This window comes from Protopterus annectens, chromosome 1.part2, assembly GCF_019279795.1.
Source record: "Protopterus annectens isolate FY-2018-M chromosome 1.part2, PAN1.0, whole genome shotgun sequence".
In the NCBI taxonomy this organism is placed as follows: Eukaryota; Metazoa; Chordata; order Ceratodontiformes; family Protopteridae; genus Protopterus; species Protopterus annectens.
This window is the reverse complement of record NC_056727.1, coordinates 690,522,693-690,544,561: the sequence shown is the minus strand read 5'-3', so window position 1 is coordinate 690,544,561 and position 21,869 is coordinate 690,522,693. Positions and strand designations below refer to the sequence as shown.

Genomic DNA, 21,869 nt, shown 5'->3' with positions numbered 1-21,869 from the left:
CGATAGCCTAGTAATCTCCTATGATCCTTTTTTCAAGGGTGAATGCCTATATTAATGCTTCAGCTTACAGTATAAATGTTTTTTTTTTTTTGCTAGTAAATATAAAAATAAAATCATGAAACTCATAAAAAATGCTCACTTTCTTAAAACTGCAATTATATTAACTAGTTTTTTTTCATCAGAAAATGTTGAGTGGGAGTCAAGAAATCTGCGGCTAAAAGCAGTTCAACATTCTGTTGAGAGTGAAACTTACAGAGATTAACTACTGACTACTTTCACATTGAGACCATCTGTCTGCAGGTGGAAGCAATTGATCTTAACAGTTCTGAACACTCTTTGCAGAGGGAAATGCAAAATTTAAACGTATAATGGCAAGCAGTTCAGTTCAGATTTTTACTGAAATCTTGGAAAGTCAAAGGATGCCTGAGGAGTGGAAAAAAAGTGTTTTGGTACCTATTTTTAAGAATAAGGGTGATGTGCTTAGTAACTACAGAGGGATAAAACTGATCAGTCACAGCTTGAAGTTATGGGAAAGAGTAGTGGAAGCTAGGTTAAGAAGGGAGGTGCTGATTACTGATCAGCAGTATGGTTTCATGCCGGGAAAGAGCACTACAGATGCGTTTGTTTGCTCTGAGACTGTTGATGGAGAAATATAGGGAAGGTCAGAAGGAGTTGCATTGTGTCTTTGTGGACTTGGAGAAAGCATATGATAGGGTGTCTAGAGAGGAGTTGTGGTATTATATGAGGAAGTCAGGAGTGGCAGAAAAGTATGTAAGAGTGGTACAGGATATGTACGAGGGTAGTGTGACAGTGGTGAAGTCTGCAGTGGGAGTGACAGATCCATTTAAGGTGGGGATGGGATTACATCAAGGATCAGCTCTGAGCCCTTTCTTATTTGCAATGGTGATGGACAGGTTGACAGATGAGATCAGACAAGAGGCCCCATGGAATATGATGTATGCGCAAATTACATTCTGATCTGTATTGAGAGTAGGGACCAGGTTGAAGAGACCCTGGAGAGGTGGAGATATGCTCTAGAGAGGAGAGGAATGAAGGTCAGCAGGACTAAGACAGAACATGTGTGTGTGAATGAGAGGAAGGATACAGGAATGGTAAGGATGCAGGGAGTGGAGTTGGCAAAGGTGGATGAGTTTAAGTACTTGGGTTCAACAGTTCAGAGTAATAGTGAGTGTGGAAGAGAGGTGAGGAAGACAGCACAGGCAAGGTGGAATGGGTGGAGAAGTGTGTCAGGAGTGATTTGTGACAGACAAGTACCAGTAAGAGTGAAAGGGAAGGTCTACAAGAGGGTAGTGAGACCAGCTAAGTTGTATGGGTTGGAGATGGTGGCATTGACAAAAAGGCAGTAGTCAGAGCTGGAAGTGACAGAGTTAAAGATGTTAAGTTTTGCACTGGCTGTGACAACGATGGACAGGATTAGGAATCAGTATATTAGAGGGTCAGCTCAGGTTGGACGGTTTGCAGACAAAGTCAGAGAGGCGAGACTGCGTTGGTTTGGACATGTGCTGAGGAGGGATGATGGGTATTATTGGGAAAAGGATGCTAAGGATGGAGCTGCCAGGTAAGAGAAAAAGAGGAAGGCCTAAGATAAGGTTTATGGACGTGGTGATAGAAGACATGCAGGCAGTTGGTGTGACAGAATAATATGCAAAGGACAGGAATAAATGGAAACAGATGATCTGCTGTGGCGATCCCTAATGGGAACGGCTGAAAGAGAAGAAGAAGAACGGCAAGCAGTTCAGTGAAAACAAAAGTCTGAAATTATGGGAAGTAAATAAGAGACAGCACCCGCCCAAGCAGCCTTAATACTACTTTGATAGAACAGTGTACAATTTAGTTTTATTTAATGATGGCCTGTGCACTTTTTCTTAGGGCTAAAAGTTAATGTTTTCTGAAAGTATACAAGCTGTTTTTCCGCATATGTAAGGTGAAGAGAGATAAGAAAAGTACAGACAGCAATCAGAGTAAGTGGGAGCACAGGCTGCAGAATATGCTTTGGCATGAGTAACCTTGACTTCATATAATTTTTCCTCAGGTAGACAGCAAATGTCAGAGGTGTGATGGGGAGAAAGAGATAACTGGAAATATGCTTTGATTGTAATGACTTGGTAGATCTTAAAAATTCCCTACAGAGTACTCTGTCAGAAATATCAGGTAAGCAAATAGCTGTAACAAAGGATAGGATCTTTTTTCAGCTAGGACACAGGTTCTGAATTGCCTGTTCATAGTACGGCCTCGTTAAGTTTAAGTCTGTTGGCTGGCAAAGAAACCGTTACTAAAAATGGAAATCAATGTCTGAGCCAACTGAACTTGAAGTACCTATCTCAATCCTAATTAACAGAACCATAACCGAGGCCTCAATCCCCTCAATTTGGAAAATATCCTATGTTATTCCATTCCACAAAGGAGGTTCATCCACAGAACTATCCAATGATAGACCTATAGCCATACTATCACCACTTGCCAAAATTATGGAAAAGTGCATGCACAACCAACTAATGCTCTATCTAACCCAAAATAAACTACTCACAGACTCTCAACATGGATTCAGACCCCATCATAGTACAACCACTGCCCTCCTCTCTTTTACTGAAAACATTAATCTTAACCGGAATAATAAAAAAATATCCTCCGCTCTCTTCCTGGACCTATCGAAAGACTTCGATATGGTAAACCATCAGTTACTTCTATATACTTTAAAAACCCTGTATCTAGATACTCCAGCCCTTGACTGGTTTCAAGCTTACCTCACTGGGAGACAACAAGCAGTAATGTGGCCAAACAAGCTCTCCTGCCTACTACCAAATACCATAGGAGTTCCTCAAGGTTCCATATTAGGACCTCTCCTCTTTTCAGTCTTCATAAACGACATCCAAACAGTCATCCCTGAAGCCACCTGCATTCAATATGCAGATGACGTGACTATAATATGTTCCAATGCCTCTCTTGCAAATCTACTAACTACCACCCAACAAAGCTTCACCAAAGTCGAAAACTGGCTTGCCAACCATCTCCTGATCTTAAATCCAAACAAAACCAAGTTACTTCTCTTCTACCCAACCAACAGATCTCCGACTGAAAACTTCACTATAAAATCCAATAATGGGACCATCATCTCCCCAGACACCTATACAAAGCTATTAGGAGTAAACATTGACAATAAACTCAGATTTGATATACATATCAACCAAGCCATTAAGTCAGTCAACAAGAAACTTGGGACCCTATATAGAATTAAAGCCTTCCTTACCCGGAATGCCAGGGCAGCCACAGCCTGTTCACACCTTCTCTCTACCCTACTATATGCCTCTCCTGTCCTCACTCACCTTAACAAATCTGATCTGGCCAAGCTCTCATCCTGCTATAATCACATTGCCAGGTTCGTTACAGGCCTACCCTACAGAACACACCACTGTACTAACCTGAAAAAGCTTGGATGGATAGAATTCCCACACCTTATTCACCAGTCCCAACTCATAGAGGCCTTCAAAATCCTTAAACAACCTGAGAATACCCCAGCACTAAAAAACTTAATGACTCCCTACTCCAATCTAAGCTGCCTTCGCTCAGCAAACAGACTCCTTGTCCAAACAACTAAATCTCTCAACCTAGGTGGTGACGCTATTTGCCAACACCACTGGTAAAATATGGAACTCTCTCCCAAATAACATCACGCTTGCAACTTCTCTAAGTCAATTCAAAAATAGTCTAAAACTCCACTTCAAGTCACACTGGCTATGTCCTTGCTCAAACCCAGACTAGCTCTGTGCCATTAACTAAAACATAAACAACTAGCTAAGATGATAAGTACTTTGTATACTGTGATAAAGAAATATGTATCCTGTCTAACTCTATGTCATTATACTGCCTACCGTCCTTGCTAATATGTTATTAATGTTACATTTGTAGTAATCTCAGAAATAGTAATGCCAGTCTTGTACTTGTATGTAAATAGCCTATGTTTTTGTTAAGTTCTTTTAGCTCATTTACTGTACCTAATTATCAGTGTAACTCTGTTGGAGCTTTTCTCCCCGGGCCTCTGCTGAAAAAGGACATATATCCAGTCGGACCATCCCGGTTAACAAATGTAAAATAAATAAATAAAAATAAATAAAATAAATAAAGTATCAATTATAAAAGAGATGAAAGAACTGGCAGAGGGATCTTTAAAAAACAGAAGGAGCAAATTACATATAAATAAATGGAAACTGTGGGAACAATACACAAAGAATAATACTCAAGAGAAGGAGGAGTGAGGTTTAAGGGAAGACAAAAATTCAGCAATTTATATAATGCTGGATTGAAAATAATTACGAAAAAGAAAAGTGATGTATGATGTAAGTCAATGGAAAAAATGTTAATATTGTTTGTTTTCATTTCTGTTACAGCATATTTGCCTATTTAAGTGATAATTTAATAAATGTGCTTAAAAAGGACTGATACACCAACTCAGTGAAGATTACAGCACCAAATGTTTGTCAGTAAAAGTGCTGCTTTTCTTCAAAACTACTTCTGCAACAAATTTTACAAGTTCCTTGAGGCACAGCAATTTTTATGAAAAACAGTAATTTACCTCTGTATAATAAAACAATTTAGTTTCTAAAGTAATACTTTTTTTGTTGTGTCTTTCGGCTTTTCCCGGTTAGGGGTCGCCACAGCAGAACTCCAGTCTGTTAATGATTGGCAGTTGATTTTTATGTGCCGAGTTGCCAGCCCTGACGCACAACCTTCAATGAAGGCACGCCCATTCACGCATGTCTCCACTCAGAAGACGCTCTCTAGCTGAGAGTCGAACCGGTCAGTGTCTTACTGTGAGACGACAACGCTACCGCAGCACCACCACCGCGGTTACAGTTTCTAAAGTAATACTATTATGGGTAATTATTTTTGTGGATACTGTCTGCTTTGTCTGTGATTTACAGAGTCACTGCTACTCTTAAAGAGATCTTTTTTTTTTTTTAAGAATTTCAGAACTTTAATGATCATCTTCATTATAAAACAACATCAGAACACCAGTCATTCACATCTTTATCCTGCTCCATAAAAATCAAGCACTTGGGATTTCAATGGAAACATTTAAACAATGGAATATTTCAGGAAAATAAAAATGAAGAGTTCAGACTGACAAGGGGGATGGACAGCACTGGCAACAATAATGACAGTACTACTTATAGTTGTTAAATGGTTGAATGTTTCATTATATTGCCTGACATAACTTACCTGCCTGGTCCATTTAAGTGTACTCCAGCAAGCCAACATAATATATCTAGTACAAGACTCAGAGCATGTTCATTTGTAAGACTGTCATCAGTCGTCTTGCAGAGAATTCTTAAAAGCTTGTCATGGAATTCTGTGAATTGTAGCATGGCACATCGCTGAACCCTAGAAGAAAAACAGCAGTTAGATGCATATATTACAAAAGCAGTACAGGAAAGGCAATATGAGCTACAGTAAGCTTTCCATGTTATTTGAGCAGACCACAACAAGGAAGCACACCCTCATCTTTTGGTCAAGCATGCCAGAAACACAAAGACCAGCTGTGACTACACCTTTAGCAATATTCTAATTTCAGCAAAATGCAAATATAAAAAAAAAAAGATGTTTAGACCTTTTCTGAAAAACCTTAATCACACTAGAAGAATTTTTTGCAGAAAGGATTCTGACTTAGAAATGTTCTGGAACAAACCAATGTTCTTAAATCAATGTTCAGCAATGTAAAGGAACAAAAAAAATATAAAGGATAAAAAGACTGTAGAGCCCCCATCTCCAAATGATACACAAGTACTAATGGCACGGATACATAAACAGGTCATTAACATTAAAACAAAGTGGAAGCATTAAAAAATCCAACAACATCCAATCATGCTCATAACCTCCAAAATGGCTGCACACCCAGTCGCAAGATGATTAGTGTGCTATGCTAGTGAGGAAAACAGAGGCATTTTTTAAAAAAAGCAAGTAAAAGTTATACATTTGAATAAAATCATGTTGCTGCCTAGTAGCAACACTGCAGGATACACTGAAACTCAACTAGAAAAGGAAACTAAAGTTCTGGCTGAGAAAAGACTTGCATCTGTTCAGTTAAAAGCAGATTTAAGTTTCAGCTTTGATACAGGAAATAGCTTTGAATATCTTGCATGAAAATAAATAAAATGTACTCCGAAGTACATAACTTAAGAGAATCAGTGGAAGAATAAACATAGTCAAATGACAAATGATTGGAAAAAAATATAACAAGCTATAATAAGCTAGTCAAATTAAATGATAAAAACTGCAGAAATCAGAGGGTGAAATGAAGGAAGGCCTGACTAAACAAGATTTCACAAGAAGAGCTGTTTCAAAAACAGAGTTGGAAGACATGACAAGCAGAGAACATTTGAGATTTTTTGATAACCTAGAGAAACTAGAAGGAATAAAATGCATTAATCTTAGGAAAATACAAATAAGCAGAAACAGGTATTCCACATTAAGACTTCTTAAAGGACCACTATGTGCTTCTGAACATGTTGCCTCATTCTGAGCATGTGTTTCCACCCTATCTTTTGACTCTACCACTTAAACATCCCCTCTGCTACTTGAAATTGTCATTTTGACAATTTCTCTCATCCTCTGTCTCTACAGTTCCAATACTGCGAGCCATCTTCCAGCTTCTGACACTCTCGCAGTGCTGTTTTCAATCTAAGAGTGCTGCAAAGGTTTGCTAATAACGCCCTTGTTTTTTTTCCTATGTTGCTACAGAAGGACTCTCCTCCAGTCTTTTCATCCTGGAAACGCCCCCCTTTAATTATGAATTCCGGAGAACCTTTCAACCCAGCTTTTATAAACCATAAAAACAGTACGGTGCACAACTGGAGGAACTACTCACCACTCTCCAATTGCTGGATGGATCGGTTTTGTTGGTGGATAATCCACAGTGGCTTCAAAACATGGATATAGTGTTGTCCTGAAAATATTTTATTTTTAATTAATTCAGGTATGTGACTGAACATTGCCCTTCTTTATAAGATATGTAGACTATATCCTTATATGATTGAAATAAAGTTACAGAACAGCATGTTAGCATATATACGTCATATTTTGTTAGTCTTCCTTAACACGACTGTTACTTGAACTGTAAGTAATTGCATTATGGAACATTAAAAAAATAAGTGCAGTTTTTATGTTATTTCACTTGTGCTCATGTTCCAGCTGACTTTGTGAATGCTCGTAATGCTAAAAGTGGTGTTCGACTGCAGAACTTCATTCAGGATAGCAGTACTTTTGGAGGGGTGTGGATGAAGGAAGTTACACCTGATGTGCTTATTTTACAAAAGATCCCAGATTTTTGCTTCATATTTATCTTCTGTTGATTACTTCTGCAAGTTATTGAGGACTAAAGTCGCTTTACTGCAACTGCAGCCCTATCAACTACCCAGTTTGTGGATTAGCAGCTTCACTTTATCATTAAAATACAAACTTTCAAGTACCAAGTCTGTTCTTTTTTCTCGCCAGTATTGTGATCTAGGCGTAAGTATGTGAAACTCCACATTTTCGAAGCTATTAGTCCACAAACTGGGTGCTGCATCTTTTTTAGTCATTTTTTAAGATCACACCAAAACCAGCATCAGCCATACATTTCAACTACTGAGGGCTTAAGTTGCCTTAATACAACTGCAGTCTTATCAGCTAACCAGATTGTGGATTAATAGCTTAACTTTATGATAAAAAATGCGGACTTTCAAATACCAAGTCTGTTCCGTATTCTCAGAAGTATGGCGATCTCGGAATTGGTATGTGAACGTCTGCATTTTCGATCATGCAATAAATAAAGAAAGCTATTAAGCTACAAACTTGGTGGTGCTCCATTATTGTTTAAGATCACGCCAAAACAACTGTCAGCCATACTCCATGGACTGTTCCCTATAAATTATGTGGGTTTCTGGCAAGTCATTAAAGGCTACAGTCAGTAAATAACGAAAGAGGTGTTGAGCTGCTCTCCTGCATGGTATGGTGCATATGTTTTTAACTGTGTTTTAAAATGGTCCTTGTCTTGGCAGTTTTCTCTTTCAGCTGCTGAGAATTCTGCAGATTGTCCAGACTTTTTCCTCATATTTTTATAATTTTTCACATTTGTCTTTTACATTTGCAACAAGTTGTTTTGGTGGAAGTTAGTAAATATTGACAGACATTGGAGTGCGACATTTCATATCCATCAGAAAATGCATCCCAACAAAGTACCTGACAATCTAGCAGCTGTTTAAGCTTTATATATAAATATATATATATATATATATATATATATATATATATATATATATATATATATATATATATATATATATATCTATACATATATGATTTTGGTTTCTTCAGATTTAGATTTATTTTAGTGTGCTAAGATTTTTTTCTTCCGTTACACAGCCTGCATACACTGGGGTTCCAGCATAGGGGTTTACTTCTGAATTTAGCATTACGTTTCTGAAGGGAGACAAATGCATCTGTGCAACTATTTACATATGGACAAAATTTGGCAGTAAAGGATTCTATGTATGCACTGGGATCATCTATGTGGAAGGGGCTTTTACATTTAGGCAAGTCATCACTCAATGTTTGTAGATTAACTGTTGTGTAGTCCCTGAATACTGGGGTATTGGAGGATATTTCAGGCTTCATTTTGCAGTCTGAAGGTGAATGTGACTGACTTGAGATCTGAACTGATCGAGGAGGAGACATTTGGTGGGCAGCAGATCTGCACCAGACTTGTAAGGGACAAGATTTTATTGTCTCTAGTTGGGCTGTGGACTAACTGGTCCAGACAGGTTGTACTGATGAAATCCAGAATTTTCTATATATACATGTTTGACGACTTACATGCCTTCCAGTTTATGGAGGTTGTATTGATGAAATCCAGAATTTTCTGTATATACATGTTTGACAACTTGCATGCCTTCCAGTTTTGGACAGACAGCTGAAGTCTTCTAAGAGGACGGCATTTGGCTTAATACATGGGGACTACTTACTGGTTATGTAGGAGGTATGATCTGAGTGGGATATAGACAAGAACTTGCAATTGGATATGATGGGATAAGGGATTTTGTTTATAGTAAGTTGAACGTGGAAGAGCTCCATTATCTTGTCAAACAAGTCTGGAGGTGAGATTTTTTAAGAACATTACGACACCTCCATCTTTAGTGCCTTTGTCTAATATGGTGTGCTGTATGAGTGATGGGTACTGAAGCGCTGACCAAGTGCTTTCACTGGTCTTGAGCCAGGTCTCTGTGATGACACATACAGTGATGTTTTCCTGAATACGTAGTGCTTTTAGAGTGTGGAGTCTTTTCTTAAGGCTTCTAATGCTGAGCATTAATACGATAAATCTTGTTCAGATTCTGTTCAGCTTTGTTGAAAGCTTTAGAAGACTAACATTGCCCAAAAAAAGGCACTATGGAGGTTGACAAGGATTTAGCCAGTATACACAAGCCTGGGGGAGGAGGTGCAGGCCATCCCTGTCAAAATAGTTAGTTTGCATTGCCGTATCATTCTTGGTGATAACCAAAATATTGTAGTAAGGTGCACACTCTCAAACGATAATCAGCCACAATTAAGAAAAATAAAAGGTTTTAATCCACGAATATTACAATGAACATTAAGTGCTTTCATCCCGCTGCTATCAGGACTTCATCAGAATAAATTAAAAAGTAAACATAACATTATAAATACCCCAGATGGCGCCAAAAAAGTCTTAAACCATTTAACATTTAAAGAAATAGGCTCCTCTCTTTCCAAAGTTAAACGTTGTTCCCCTACCTACTTTGCAGCCAGTTGAATAAATATATAAACTAGATACAAAATTTGTCTCTTGTTACCAAGCATGCGTTCAACTATCAAAAGTGTTCTCATAAGCCCTATAAAATATATACTACATAAAAAACAAACCTAGGAAAATATTTTTAATTATCATTATATAAAACAAAAATAAAGGTGTAAAAACAATACAAGTAACATCATGGACTAATCACTCTAAAGAATCCTAATACACAATACAGGCTATACAGTAAACTGTAAAAAAAAAAAAAAATCTAGTGTGGAGTAAAACTGCAAGCCTGCATATGAAATAAAACATTATGGTCAGTCACAGTTTAGAAGCCCTAAACTTTAAAACAGGCTTAATAGAGACAGTCGTTCAAGTCCTGGCATGGTAAAAGAATTTAATTTAAACTGCCAATATGCCTCCCTATAACATAACCAATTTTCCCAGTCCCCCCTTCTAGGATATATATTCACTTGCTCTAAAATAGCAAAAGAAAACTCAAAATGAGTTGGGTGTGCCAAGGTGTGTTTGTATAATGTGTTACTAAGGCTCTTAGTCCTAATACAATATAAATACTCATAAATCCATTTATTCAGTGGTCTTTTGGTCTTTCCTATGTAAAAACAGGTACATCCCTTTGCACATAGCTAAATAAATAATCTCTTTGCTGGGACCTTACTTTGTAGATTACCTCCTAAGGTTATGCATTCTTCCTTACAAATATATTTACAATAGGAACACCTACTACATCTCCTAGTAGCACTAGTACATTCTACCCTTTTTGCCATATATCCCCTTTCAAAAATATGCTTTAGGTTTATACCTGTTTTTAAACAATGTTGGGGTTCGAACCCCATCTCCCAACCAACTCTGGGTTAAACCTCAACATCTTCCAGTTGTTTAAAACCACCTTCACAGAAGTGGTGGCATGATTGTACTCAATAACTATAGCACTGTTGAATTTATCTGCTGGTTCTATCTGTAAGTTAAAACTCGTCATTCGTTTGGTACCCAATAATGGTATATATTTTGACCCCCATCCTTAATCAATTTCCTGTGCCACCTCCGTAATCAAAATTTCTGAGTTCTCTCTCTATAACTTGGAAATAAATTTTATTTCATGCAAAAAATCCTCAAACCTAGAAGTCATCCTTGCAGCTCTAAGCTTAAAAGGATGTGAACTAGAGAATGGTAGGTAAGAGTTACTAAATGCTGGTTTTCTGTAGATCTTGGATCTAAGGTTCCAATCAAAAATATTAATCCTGACATCCAAATATTCAATCCCATTCTTATCGTAGGTGTATGTAAACTTCACAAATTCAGTGGTTTTGTTCAGATATTCAATAAAGATGCCAATAGAACTCTCAAGTCCTTCCCAAATTACAAAAATATCATCCAAAAATCTCTTGTACAACTTAACGTGTTTCCAAAAGGTCGAACCAAAAACATACTTCACTTCCCAACTCAAAAGGACTAAATTTACATATAAGGAGGCACACAACTCACCCATTCCTACCCCCCTTAATTTGCTTACAGGATTCTCCCTCAAAATAAATAAAATCATTCTCTAATAAAACTCTCCTAAGTTCCTCGTATATGCTTAGGTCCTTTTCTTTAAGCAATTCAACCATGTTTAAGCTTTCAAGAAAGAACTCCAAACCTTCCTCTGTGGGGATAGATGAGAACAATTCCATAACATCTACTGTTAGAAACCAAATGTCATCTGTAACCAAGTCTTGTGTTAAGCCACCTAAAAAGTCCTAGGAGTCTTTAATCAAATGTGAATATTTATTGATCACAAATTTTAAGGACTGGTCCAAAAAATTTCGAATTGGATGCGTTTTTGAACCTCTACTGATACAACTGGCCTGTATGGGGATTGGTGGTACTTTTGTTAACTTTGGGGATTACAAAAAATGATGGCATTCTAGTTTTATAACTTTTAAAAATTCATAGGTTCTAGGTGTAATCCTGCTTTCCAATAAAAGCTCCTCTAACAGAAAATCTATCCTTTGGTGTGCAATATTAATCTTGTTCCTAGAAAAAGGGAGATAGGTTTGTATATCTTGTAATATCCCCAACATTCACGAAGAATAATCAATCACATCCACCAATATCATACCCCTACCTTTGTCCGGCTTCATTATACGTAGTTCAGTGTTGTGAACCAACTCATTCAGAACTTTAAGTTCCTTTAGGGTAAGATTATGTTTTCGGTTACATTTTTAGAATCCTGAAAAAAATTCATATAGGTCTGACATACATGTTGCCTCAAATACTTGCAAGGCTGGATGTAAAGGTAGACTGTATACACGCTTTTTACAAACCAGGCTATCAATACTACCCCTAAAATTGTTTGGTTGATCTAGTAACAATGTAAAATGTAATTTCCTAATAAAGAGCTTCAACTCAATCAAGGTATCACTAATGTTAAAACCACTTACAGGAACAAATTTAAAACCCTTCTAAAAAATTGAGAAGTGTTCCATCTTAATGTCAATTTTGCTCAGGTTAAAAATTTAAACCATTAAAGGTATAAGTTACACCATCCTTTTCTAGAATAATATTTACGTCCTTGTTTTTCTTTTCACCTTCGAGAGGCTTTTTCCTTTCCCCTTTGAAGTTGAAAAATCTGAAACATTGTCGTCAGTAATTTCACTCTCCCCTTCTGCTTGTGATGTTTGTATAAAATCTAAACCTGTTTTTGGGTTTAATGGGTCTGAATTACTTAAGCCTACTGCCCCGGAACTAGGTGTTGAGGATTCGTTATTAGTTTCTTTTGTTACTCCATTCTCACCCATCTATGTACAACCCTAAACTAGGGTCATTAAAATTAATACTGTGAGAATGCCACTTTTAACAACCTCCCCTTAAAAATATAAACTTTGTTCTCCTCATACTGTCTGGTATCCCTAATAATCTTGTTCCGCTTCCTTTTAATAATGTCCTCACATTTCCTATCTGTTCTAATGAAGACATGCTCAGAAATGTCCCTATGATAGTCAAACAATAAATCAGTTTTAATCATTTTGTTCAAAACCTCTGCCTCACCCAGAAAATGCTACACCTTTTTCTTGTTGTATTTAATTAATTTCATAAGCTTAAACCCAAACTGATCAAAAACATGATTAAAGTCTTAAATCATTTCAGCATTGTATAAAAAAATTTGGGGTATTTGAAAAATCGCAAACTCTGTGGCACAATTCACCTATTTAAGCATTCTTCTAAATATAAAATGTCTAAGATAGCACATTTGATTTTAAACAGTTTGAATTCCAATTCCCTAATTCCATCCTTTAATGACTTAATATTGACAGTTTTTTTCCTTATGAAAATGTCTGTCTTCATTAACTTCTCCCATAAAAATATTCTTCCTACAGAAAGAATTCACCCATTTATCAAATTCTTCTCTTTGATTAAAGTCAAACTTAGAACTTTCATGCCACTTCTCTGACACCCTTGTGCCTTCATGGTGTAATGGAAAAACTGTACCTGTAGTAAAAGAAACATGTCCAGAGTTCTCAGTCGTATTCTGATTCTTTTCTGTGGGATTAATGTTCTGTTCTGTGGGATTAATGTTGTCCAATGTCCCTTGCACGTTAAGTCTCACTTTCCGAAGAATGCATAAATCCAAAAGGGTTCCTCTGGCTTCACCTAATGTCATCACTTGATGAATTACTCAGCGAAATATATGGAATACATGTTGCCCCACCCACGCACCCATGTAGACCCAGGCAGTCCTCGTATCTTGTTCTGTCTTGATTTGTGCACTCAAGTCACCTGTTATTGGCACCAATTCATGTTGTCCTGCTTTGACTAGTAGGTTGGCAGCTGCTGTCTGAATGCACTTTTTTCCTCACTATCACAACCGTGCTGTGGGGCATAGGCTGAGATTATGAATACTGTTGTATCATTATACTGGCGGCTGACTGCCATGAGTCTGTCACTAATTCTGATGATATCCCTGACTGCCTTCTGAAGCCTTTGGCTCACCACAATTCCCACACCATTTCTATCCTGTCCTCCTCTTGAGTAGTAGACTCTAGATCCCAAGCCAAGTGGCTTTGGTGCACTGCCCTTCCATCTTTTCTCCTGGATACATAGGATATCCATCCGTCTCCTTACCATCATGCCATCCACTTCAACTTCCAAGCTGTATCCTGTCAATGAACCAACATTGACTAGCAATTCTCAGTTTATGTTTGGCAGGTTCATTGGTATATCTACATCAAGCTTTTGCTCAACAGAGCTATCCAATGTAATCCAGGCTGGGCAATTAGACACGTGCCAGCCAGTAGCTTATTGACCCAGGGCTGCTGAGCTTTATGGCTGGCACACAGCCAATAGGGGACACATACAGACTTTGTGGCGTGCATTCAAACCTTACCATAATTTCAGTTTTTGGAAGTAGATGAAAAGTAATAGGAGTAAGCAGCAGAATTCCTATTTAAACATTCTTATCTTTGTTTTCACATAAAGACAAGGAAGCATGGGAATACCATAAAAGGAACCAATTCTTGAATATATAGTGAGGGGAGAAGACATTGAAAATGTGCTGTGAATAAAAGACACATGACCTAGGGTCATATCATTTATCCCTAACAGTTCTTGACCAACTGTCAGTTGTAATTAGGGATCCTTTTGCAAGGTTGTTCCACATGAATTGATGGTCCTACTGTGGTATTGCAGAAAAAAGGGATTCCCAGTGGTGCTTCAAATGTTGCTAGTTATGCATTACAGGTGATCAGAATGCCCAAATACACAGCAGTGGCTTGACTTCTTCTAACATGTAAACAAAAAGTGAGCCACACAGCTGTAAAGTACGAACACAAATAATTTTACTACAACAGAGTGAAAACAAGTAAGCGCTTTCATAAGGTACACTGACCAAACTTCATCAGACAAAACTACCCTGCAAGAACTCATCATTTATATTACAGCCCACACCCTTAATAATTACATTAGCCCCTGTTCACCAATTAAAACATTTTACAAATAAGCATTAAATCATCCTTGAAAAAGCATGGATATACATCTTAATGAATAGAAAAGAATATATAAAAATATATAGATATTGATGCCAAATACGTACTGCACCACCTTCTTCTTCTTTCAGCTGCTCCCGTTAGGGGTCGCCACAGCAGATCAACTGTTTCCATTTCCAGATTCCATTTCCAAATACATACTGCACCATTTATACAAAATACATAAAAAAATGCATATGTATACACATATATCTACACACATAAACATTACCTATCCAAACCCTGAGCTTCAATTTACTACTAATGGAAATTGCATCATTCAGACCTGGGGGTACATGGGCATTAAGGAAGACCTACCACCAAACTTCCTTGTCTTCCAGTACCAATCTCCATGGGCCACCTCTGTCCCATTATTTGACCTGCTGCAACACCACAAACTTAAAGACACGGTCTGGAAATGTATTAATATGCCTGTATAATGCATTGTTAATGTCACACCGATGAACATCATACAGGTGCTTGTATATCCGCTGTGGCAACTTACGTTGGGTCTACCCAACATACAAACTGGAACACTGGGAACACAAAGTGGCATATACAACACCTTGTGTGTGACAACTAAAGTTACCCTTAATATTAATTTCCCTATTACATATCCTATCCCTAGATGTGTTCAAAATATGTTTACACTGACTGCACATTCCACAACAGCCATTTTTCCTTGCATATCGGTATCCTTAGCTTGCTCCAAAATATTTTTAATATTTCTACCCCTCCTAAACACAAATTCGGGGTATTCACCAAACAAAGCCCCCATAACTGGTTCACTTCTAAAAATACCCCATTTGTTATTAACTATGTCCTGCATTACATAACTGTCACCAGAGAAAGTAGACACAAAGGGGCAGGAGGGCTTGTCGCCCACTGTAACACTCACCCTTCACATAGGGATCTCCCCATGATCATCTGGGTTCCCTTCTGTGCCAGTTATAGGTGTTAATCTAATAGACCTCATAGAGCTTTCACCAGGAATGTTCAAATGGGTTTATAAAACCCCTTGGCACGTTTATCAACCACTTCCTCCCTGATATTATCAATTAAATACTTCGGATAAGCCCTGTCCATAAACATTTGACACAAAGTCACATTCCTCTAAGAAGTCAAAATAACTGGACACCATCTGAGCTGCTCTCACCAACTGTCCCTTGATAATGCTACGTTTGACGTGCATAGGCTGGTTACTGCAAAAATGCAATATGCTGTTGGAATACGTTGGTTTCCTATATATTGTTGATTTTAAAGAACCACCCCCAGTTTTTGCCAGTAACACATCGAAATAAGATACCTTGGTTAAATCAAACCTGTATGAATTTCAAAAAAGTAGTGCTCCCATTAATAAAACTAAAATTCCAATATGCCTTCCTCAGTTCCCTTCCAGGCAATAAATAAATTATCCAAGTATCTTAAATACAATGTAATATTATGACAATACCCGTTAGCTCAGCTTGCCTCTTCCTGTACTGAAAGACCATCACAGTTACTCATCAGGATTCACAAGTTATGCACTTGTAGATGCTAAGAAACATGAAAGGCGTCTTATCTGCATAAGTGATCTGTCTTTAACATCAGAGAAACTCTTATAATCTTTGTCTTTATGCAGTGTTGTTGCCATGGGCTGTTTGTACATTTGCTGGTTTGCCTGTACTTTGATGTTACAGCTCAGCTATTTAAAACCAAAACTTTGCCCTTTGTACCCTTTACTTTTTAAGAAGCATATCCTATCCCTGTCTTACATATGAGTTGGTTTTCGTGTATAATCCTATTAAGTGTTGTCATCACATTTGTTTGGTTGTTCCCGTGCAAAATGGCCTTTCAAGTTTGATCCCTGCTGTAATAACTAAAGTCATATGATAATAGAAATGCAACAGTTACAGTTATACAGTGCACAACTTTCTGCTCCAGTTTTATTAAGCAGCACGGAGTAGGATAATCATTTACTGCTACTTCTGTCCATAAGTACAGATGACATCTGCCTTGCTACATGCACTAAAATTAGGTACTCAGTGTTCATTGATTTCCATGCAGTGTTGCAGTTTCTGTGCAATGCCACTTCCTCGTCTAACCTGCATAGGTTTACAGTAGGCACTGCTGAAGTTTTCTTTTTTTGAATACGGGCTGAGAGCTCAGTGGTTCACTGTTTGGAATAGTGTTTACTAGTGAGCATTTATTTGTCTTTCTGATTTAATGCTCGCAATGGATATCTTAAGAGGGACTGCGATGACTGATCTACTAGAAAGAAGCAAAGTGACGACAACTCTGAGTGGGGGGGTGATCAGCAGTGCAGAATACAAATGGTACTTCTGAGGAAAAATGTTAATAAGAATTACAACAAACTGCACTGAAATTGCTGTTTGATTAACTGCACATTCTTTCAAAAATGAACATGGTATAAAACATACTGTTGGAGGTAGTCTTGTTTAGCTAGCTTCTTGAGGAAATATGTGAAATTTTGGATATCAGTAAATAGAAAAGCTTGTTGTGGCAACCGGCAATGGAAAACAATATTGAGAAAGAGCACGAACAGTATGCACACTATTCAGAACAGTGATAGTAAGCACTGCATAGCACGAAGTAAAGAACATATTAAGTTGCATCAAAAACGCCAATGAATATGTGCACACAAAAGCAATAGGAATTAAATATAAGGAGACATCAGTGGCATGCCTAAGAGGTAACAAGGCAGAAAACTGCAATTCTATGCAATGCAAACATGAGTATTCTTTGATTAGAGTATTAATTTGCAGACATAGCTAAATCTGTCAGTGGTTGAGATGAATTGTAATCTGTGTATGTTACAGGCATGTTTTCAAGAATACTCAGACACCTTTATATTAAGAATTGCTAAAAGCATTTTTGCAACACGATTTACTGAAAAATGACAAAGTGAAAAACGTAACAAACTATTAAAAACGAAAACAAAATGGCACAACACCATTTAGTATTTTATTCAAATGAAAGCGCTAACATAAAATTGTGTTTTATTAGCACGGTGTCGTGCCATTTTGTTTTTAACATGATTTACTGCGACAGTGCTATTCAGATGATAGGATTAAGGAGAGAGATGAGGGAACACTAACTGGTACACTAGGCACACTACAAGCATATCTGTCTGATGTGTACTGTCATGCAAATTAGCAGAACCTAGCAGGGCAGGAAATGTGACACTCTTGCCAGCCGAGGGTTGGAATACAGGAGAAGTAACAGGAGAAGGAAATGAAACGCATCAAAGCTGAATGTCTAAAAAAAAAGTCTTATCTCAGCAATGAGCCGGTAGATCTGGAAGCTGTTTTCACAGAATGTGTAACACATAAGTAGGAAACAGTTGTAAGAGGCACTGCGTGACAGTAAATGATACTTTTACTGAGGCCTCTCAAAATTAGCTCCTCTTCTCTGTTCTTCCATTCTAAGTGAATGGAACTGTCATGTGACAATCCAGCTATGGGCACAACATTCCCAGAAACAGTGGTCCCACAGTGTATTATGTGGAAGATTTTTCTTTAGAAGAAAACAAACTCATCAGGATGTCTGCCCCCAGGAGGGTACTCAGGGTTACAAACAGAATAAAATTAGTAGTGACTGGTTCTATCTGGTACATACAGGTTTGCAATGAGCCAAACTTAAGGAAAACTTAAAAAAAATACTATACTGTGTATATGCTCCAAATTTGGCCATGGGAAACAGAAACCAATCTGGGTAAGTAAACAAACTAATACCAACAGAAAGCGGTTTCTGACAAAACTGTAGCAAAAGGGAAAAGCATTAAAACTGGGAACACCTGAGTGTTTGTGGAAAATTATTGCTCCCTGTCCCCCAGACAGAAGAGAAGCAAGCTTACTTTGGTAGTTAGGAGATAATGACAGAAAAGTGCCAGACTGCTGTACCTAGCTGCCTTCAGAATATCTTTTCCCTGGTGGATCACAGACCTTTTCGAAAGAATAGACTATGGGTGAAATTTAAAAAAAAAAAAAACTTGTCAACAAACAGTGAGCCAGCAAGCTAAAGAAGACCCTGCTTCTCACTTTTATGACAATAAAGCCCACAGACTTGGACTTCCAAGATGGTTCCAAATTGAGTAACAGCTTGATTCTAGCTCTCACAATGTGAAAAGAGAAACTCAACAGAGAAAGCCAGTAGACTTTTGTGTTTATGGGTAAATTTCAGTAACTAGCTTTTAAGTGTACTGCCTGGATGCCAAGAAAAAAAGATATACAGAGCACATGGAAAAAAACAGCTACAAAATGTGAGGAAGAAACACTGACTGGGGAAAGTTCTGCAACTGTTCAACAAAAAGCAATGAATCCTCAAGATATGACTTCCAGTACCCTACAGGAAGATATAAGACAACTGCACACGGACCCGGTTAAAATAAACAAGACAATGATGGAGTATATCAACACAAATAACAAAAGGCTGAAAAAATGGAAGAAGATTTAAAGAGATATTCAGATGAGGTGATAATGGTGCAAAATCAGGGGTTAAAATGAACAAAAGTCTGACTGGATATGAGACTACTCAGGAAGAGATGTTTACAAAAATAATAGAATTAGAGAGCAGAGCACACGTAGGGAAAACATGAGATTTTTCAGCTATACCAGAAAAGCTGGAAGAAACAAACAAAAATAAGCAACCTGGGCTTAACGGCACAAGCTCAACTGCTTGCATACTGAAAATAAAGAGCCTCTTTAGGTGACTGGTTAGATATGTCCAATTTGGGTTGAAAAATTTCAACCAAAAGCAAAGTCCAAGTTATATACATTTGGAAGTAAAATTGGCACTATTAATGATTTATTAAGGTCCAGTTTACAATACGACTTGCCTTTAGAGGTGATAGAGGCAATAACAGGAAGTTGTAGTTGGGCAAAGATAGTTACATTTGTAACTTATAGAAACTTTGTTACATGTAACTAATAACAAACTAATACATTTATAGTTAAAAGAACACTTGTGAAGTCAGGGAAATTTTTTTTAGGTTTTATGTAGTTTATAATAATTTTGGTAGGAAACTATAGAAGATGTCATAGTATTTTAATTGGTAATGGCAAGTTAAACATAATAGATATTTTTTATACAGGATTATATTATACGAAACCAGTGTAGACATAGAAGAGGGTAGTTTGGCTAGATTTAAACTGTTAATTTTAAGAGTATGTTTTAACTAATATTGGCAGGGGGAACTAGAAAGAAATTTATTTTCAAAGTTATATTATGAATATTCTTGTAACATTTTTTATCACTATTTTTAAACCAAGGAGACCTGGGACTTAAAGGAAATTGGGGGTAACATTGCTTAAAGTTATGTTAAAATATGCGTTAATGTAACTTATGATTGTATTGTTTACTTTACTACTTAATATCTTGTGCTTGATAGCGATCATAGTGACTGATGCTGCATTATAGTTTAAAACAGTTTTAAATGCGGCAACCAAGGTTTTTTAATATGTAACCTTGGTTTCCACTACGAGAACGATTTACCTATGCAAAAAGGTGATGTGATTAGTGCGTTAAGATAAATCATTTGTATGTTGCAATGACTTTGAGTTTCGAAAAGCATGTAAAGGTATTCTTTGAGAGCTTATTGGCTGATACTACAAGACGAGGTTATTTAAACCTACTGTGCACACTAACGTATTGTCTGAAGAAGTCCGGATATTATCCGGACGAAAAGCGCTTAACTTACTGGTTTCTTGTTTTTGTGTTTAGTACTTCACTTTGCCTTGTGAGCTGTGTTTGGGTCGTTGGAATAATGTTAATAAAACTTGTGGAAGGCCATCACCGTTTGGACTTGGTGCTTTTCTCTGTGGTTATAAATAAGCAACTGGACTGATATTCCAGAGCAGGTGTTAACTGAAAGGGTACAGAGTGTGTATGCTCCAAACCTGGCTATGAGAAAGCAACCTAGACTTTTAATAGTGAAGATGCAATCCTACTAGCAGATGTTGATTCTGACAAAATTGTGGCAGGATGACAAAATACTAAAAGTGGGAGACAGCAGAGTGTTTATGGAGAATGATTACTCATTCTACACCAGGCAGAAGAGGAATAAATTCATTCCAATATTCAGGGAATGTTGAGACACAGGTGTGCAATTCAAACTGCTGTACCCAGCTGTCTTCAAGGTATTCCTCTCTGAAGGACCAAATCATTTTTGATGAAGTACATGCCAAGGTGGAAATACAAAAGTTTGTCCAACAAAAAGTGAGCTGTGAAACAGTAGGAGATTCTCCTTCTTGTTCTTCTGGTAATAAAGACCACAGAGAGACTGTACAGTTGTGAAACCTTTTCCACTGTTTCAATGGAAAATATTGGACAGAAGGAAGGGAGAACGAGAGTTGACTAGAAGAATCGGGAGTATGTTGGAAATGAAGTAAAGACAGGATTTGGGAGATGGAGATGAACAGTATTAAAGCCAGTAACTTAATCATCGGATCATAGGAAGTTACTAGGCTATTGGCCCTGAGGCACTTACAAGCCTAGCCAAGAACGTAACCAATGTTCCAACAAGTCAGCACCCTATGTCACTGTCCAGTGACATATAGGTGGAATCTCAGGGGTGTATTTTCTGTTCCTCATCCAGTTATCTAGGTTGCTCTTAAAAAGGTTTAATGAGATACTCTGCTTTTTGTGGAGAGGAAGTCTAATCCACAAAAGGGGGAGTTTCTGGGACACATCTGTCCTGCCAACAAGTCCTATTGATGTCGCAGACCAGGCTGAGATCTTACATGCAGGTTATTCGAGTGGAGCTTGACCTGCAGATATGCAGCAGTCCCATCAGGGCGGGGTCTGAGATTGCTTTGTATGCCAGACAGAGGTCACCTCTGAGAAGTCTGTAGGAGACCAACTGGAGGGACAAGGCTTTTAGCCTATCTGTGTAGGGTAGATATTTGAGGACCTGGATTCTCCGGGTGAGGAACCTCTGTGGTTTCTTCAGCTACTGCATGTGCTTTGTAAGGTACACATGCTGAAAGGGGCATTGTACTCAATAATGGGTCTTATAAGGGAAGAATACAGGGATGCTA

At 37.7% G+C, this 21,869-nt stretch overlaps 1 protein-coding gene across 8 annotated transcripts in view; it reads right to left on the bottom strand.

The window, feature by feature from the left end:
- Nucleotides 1-21,869, bottom strand: part of BIRC6 (baculoviral IAP repeat containing 6) — a 4,524,268-nt gene that overhangs the window by 3,206,128 nt on the left and 1,296,271 nt on the right. For all 8 annotated transcript variants that reach the window (XM_044058419.1, XM_044058463.1, XM_044058448.1 and 5 more), the window contains exon 18: nt 5,239-5,400. In XM_044058419.1, coding sequence (XP_043914354.1) covers nt 5,239-5,400 — 162 coding nt within the window. The remainder of the gene's footprint in view (nt 1-5,238; nt 5,401-21,869) is intronic.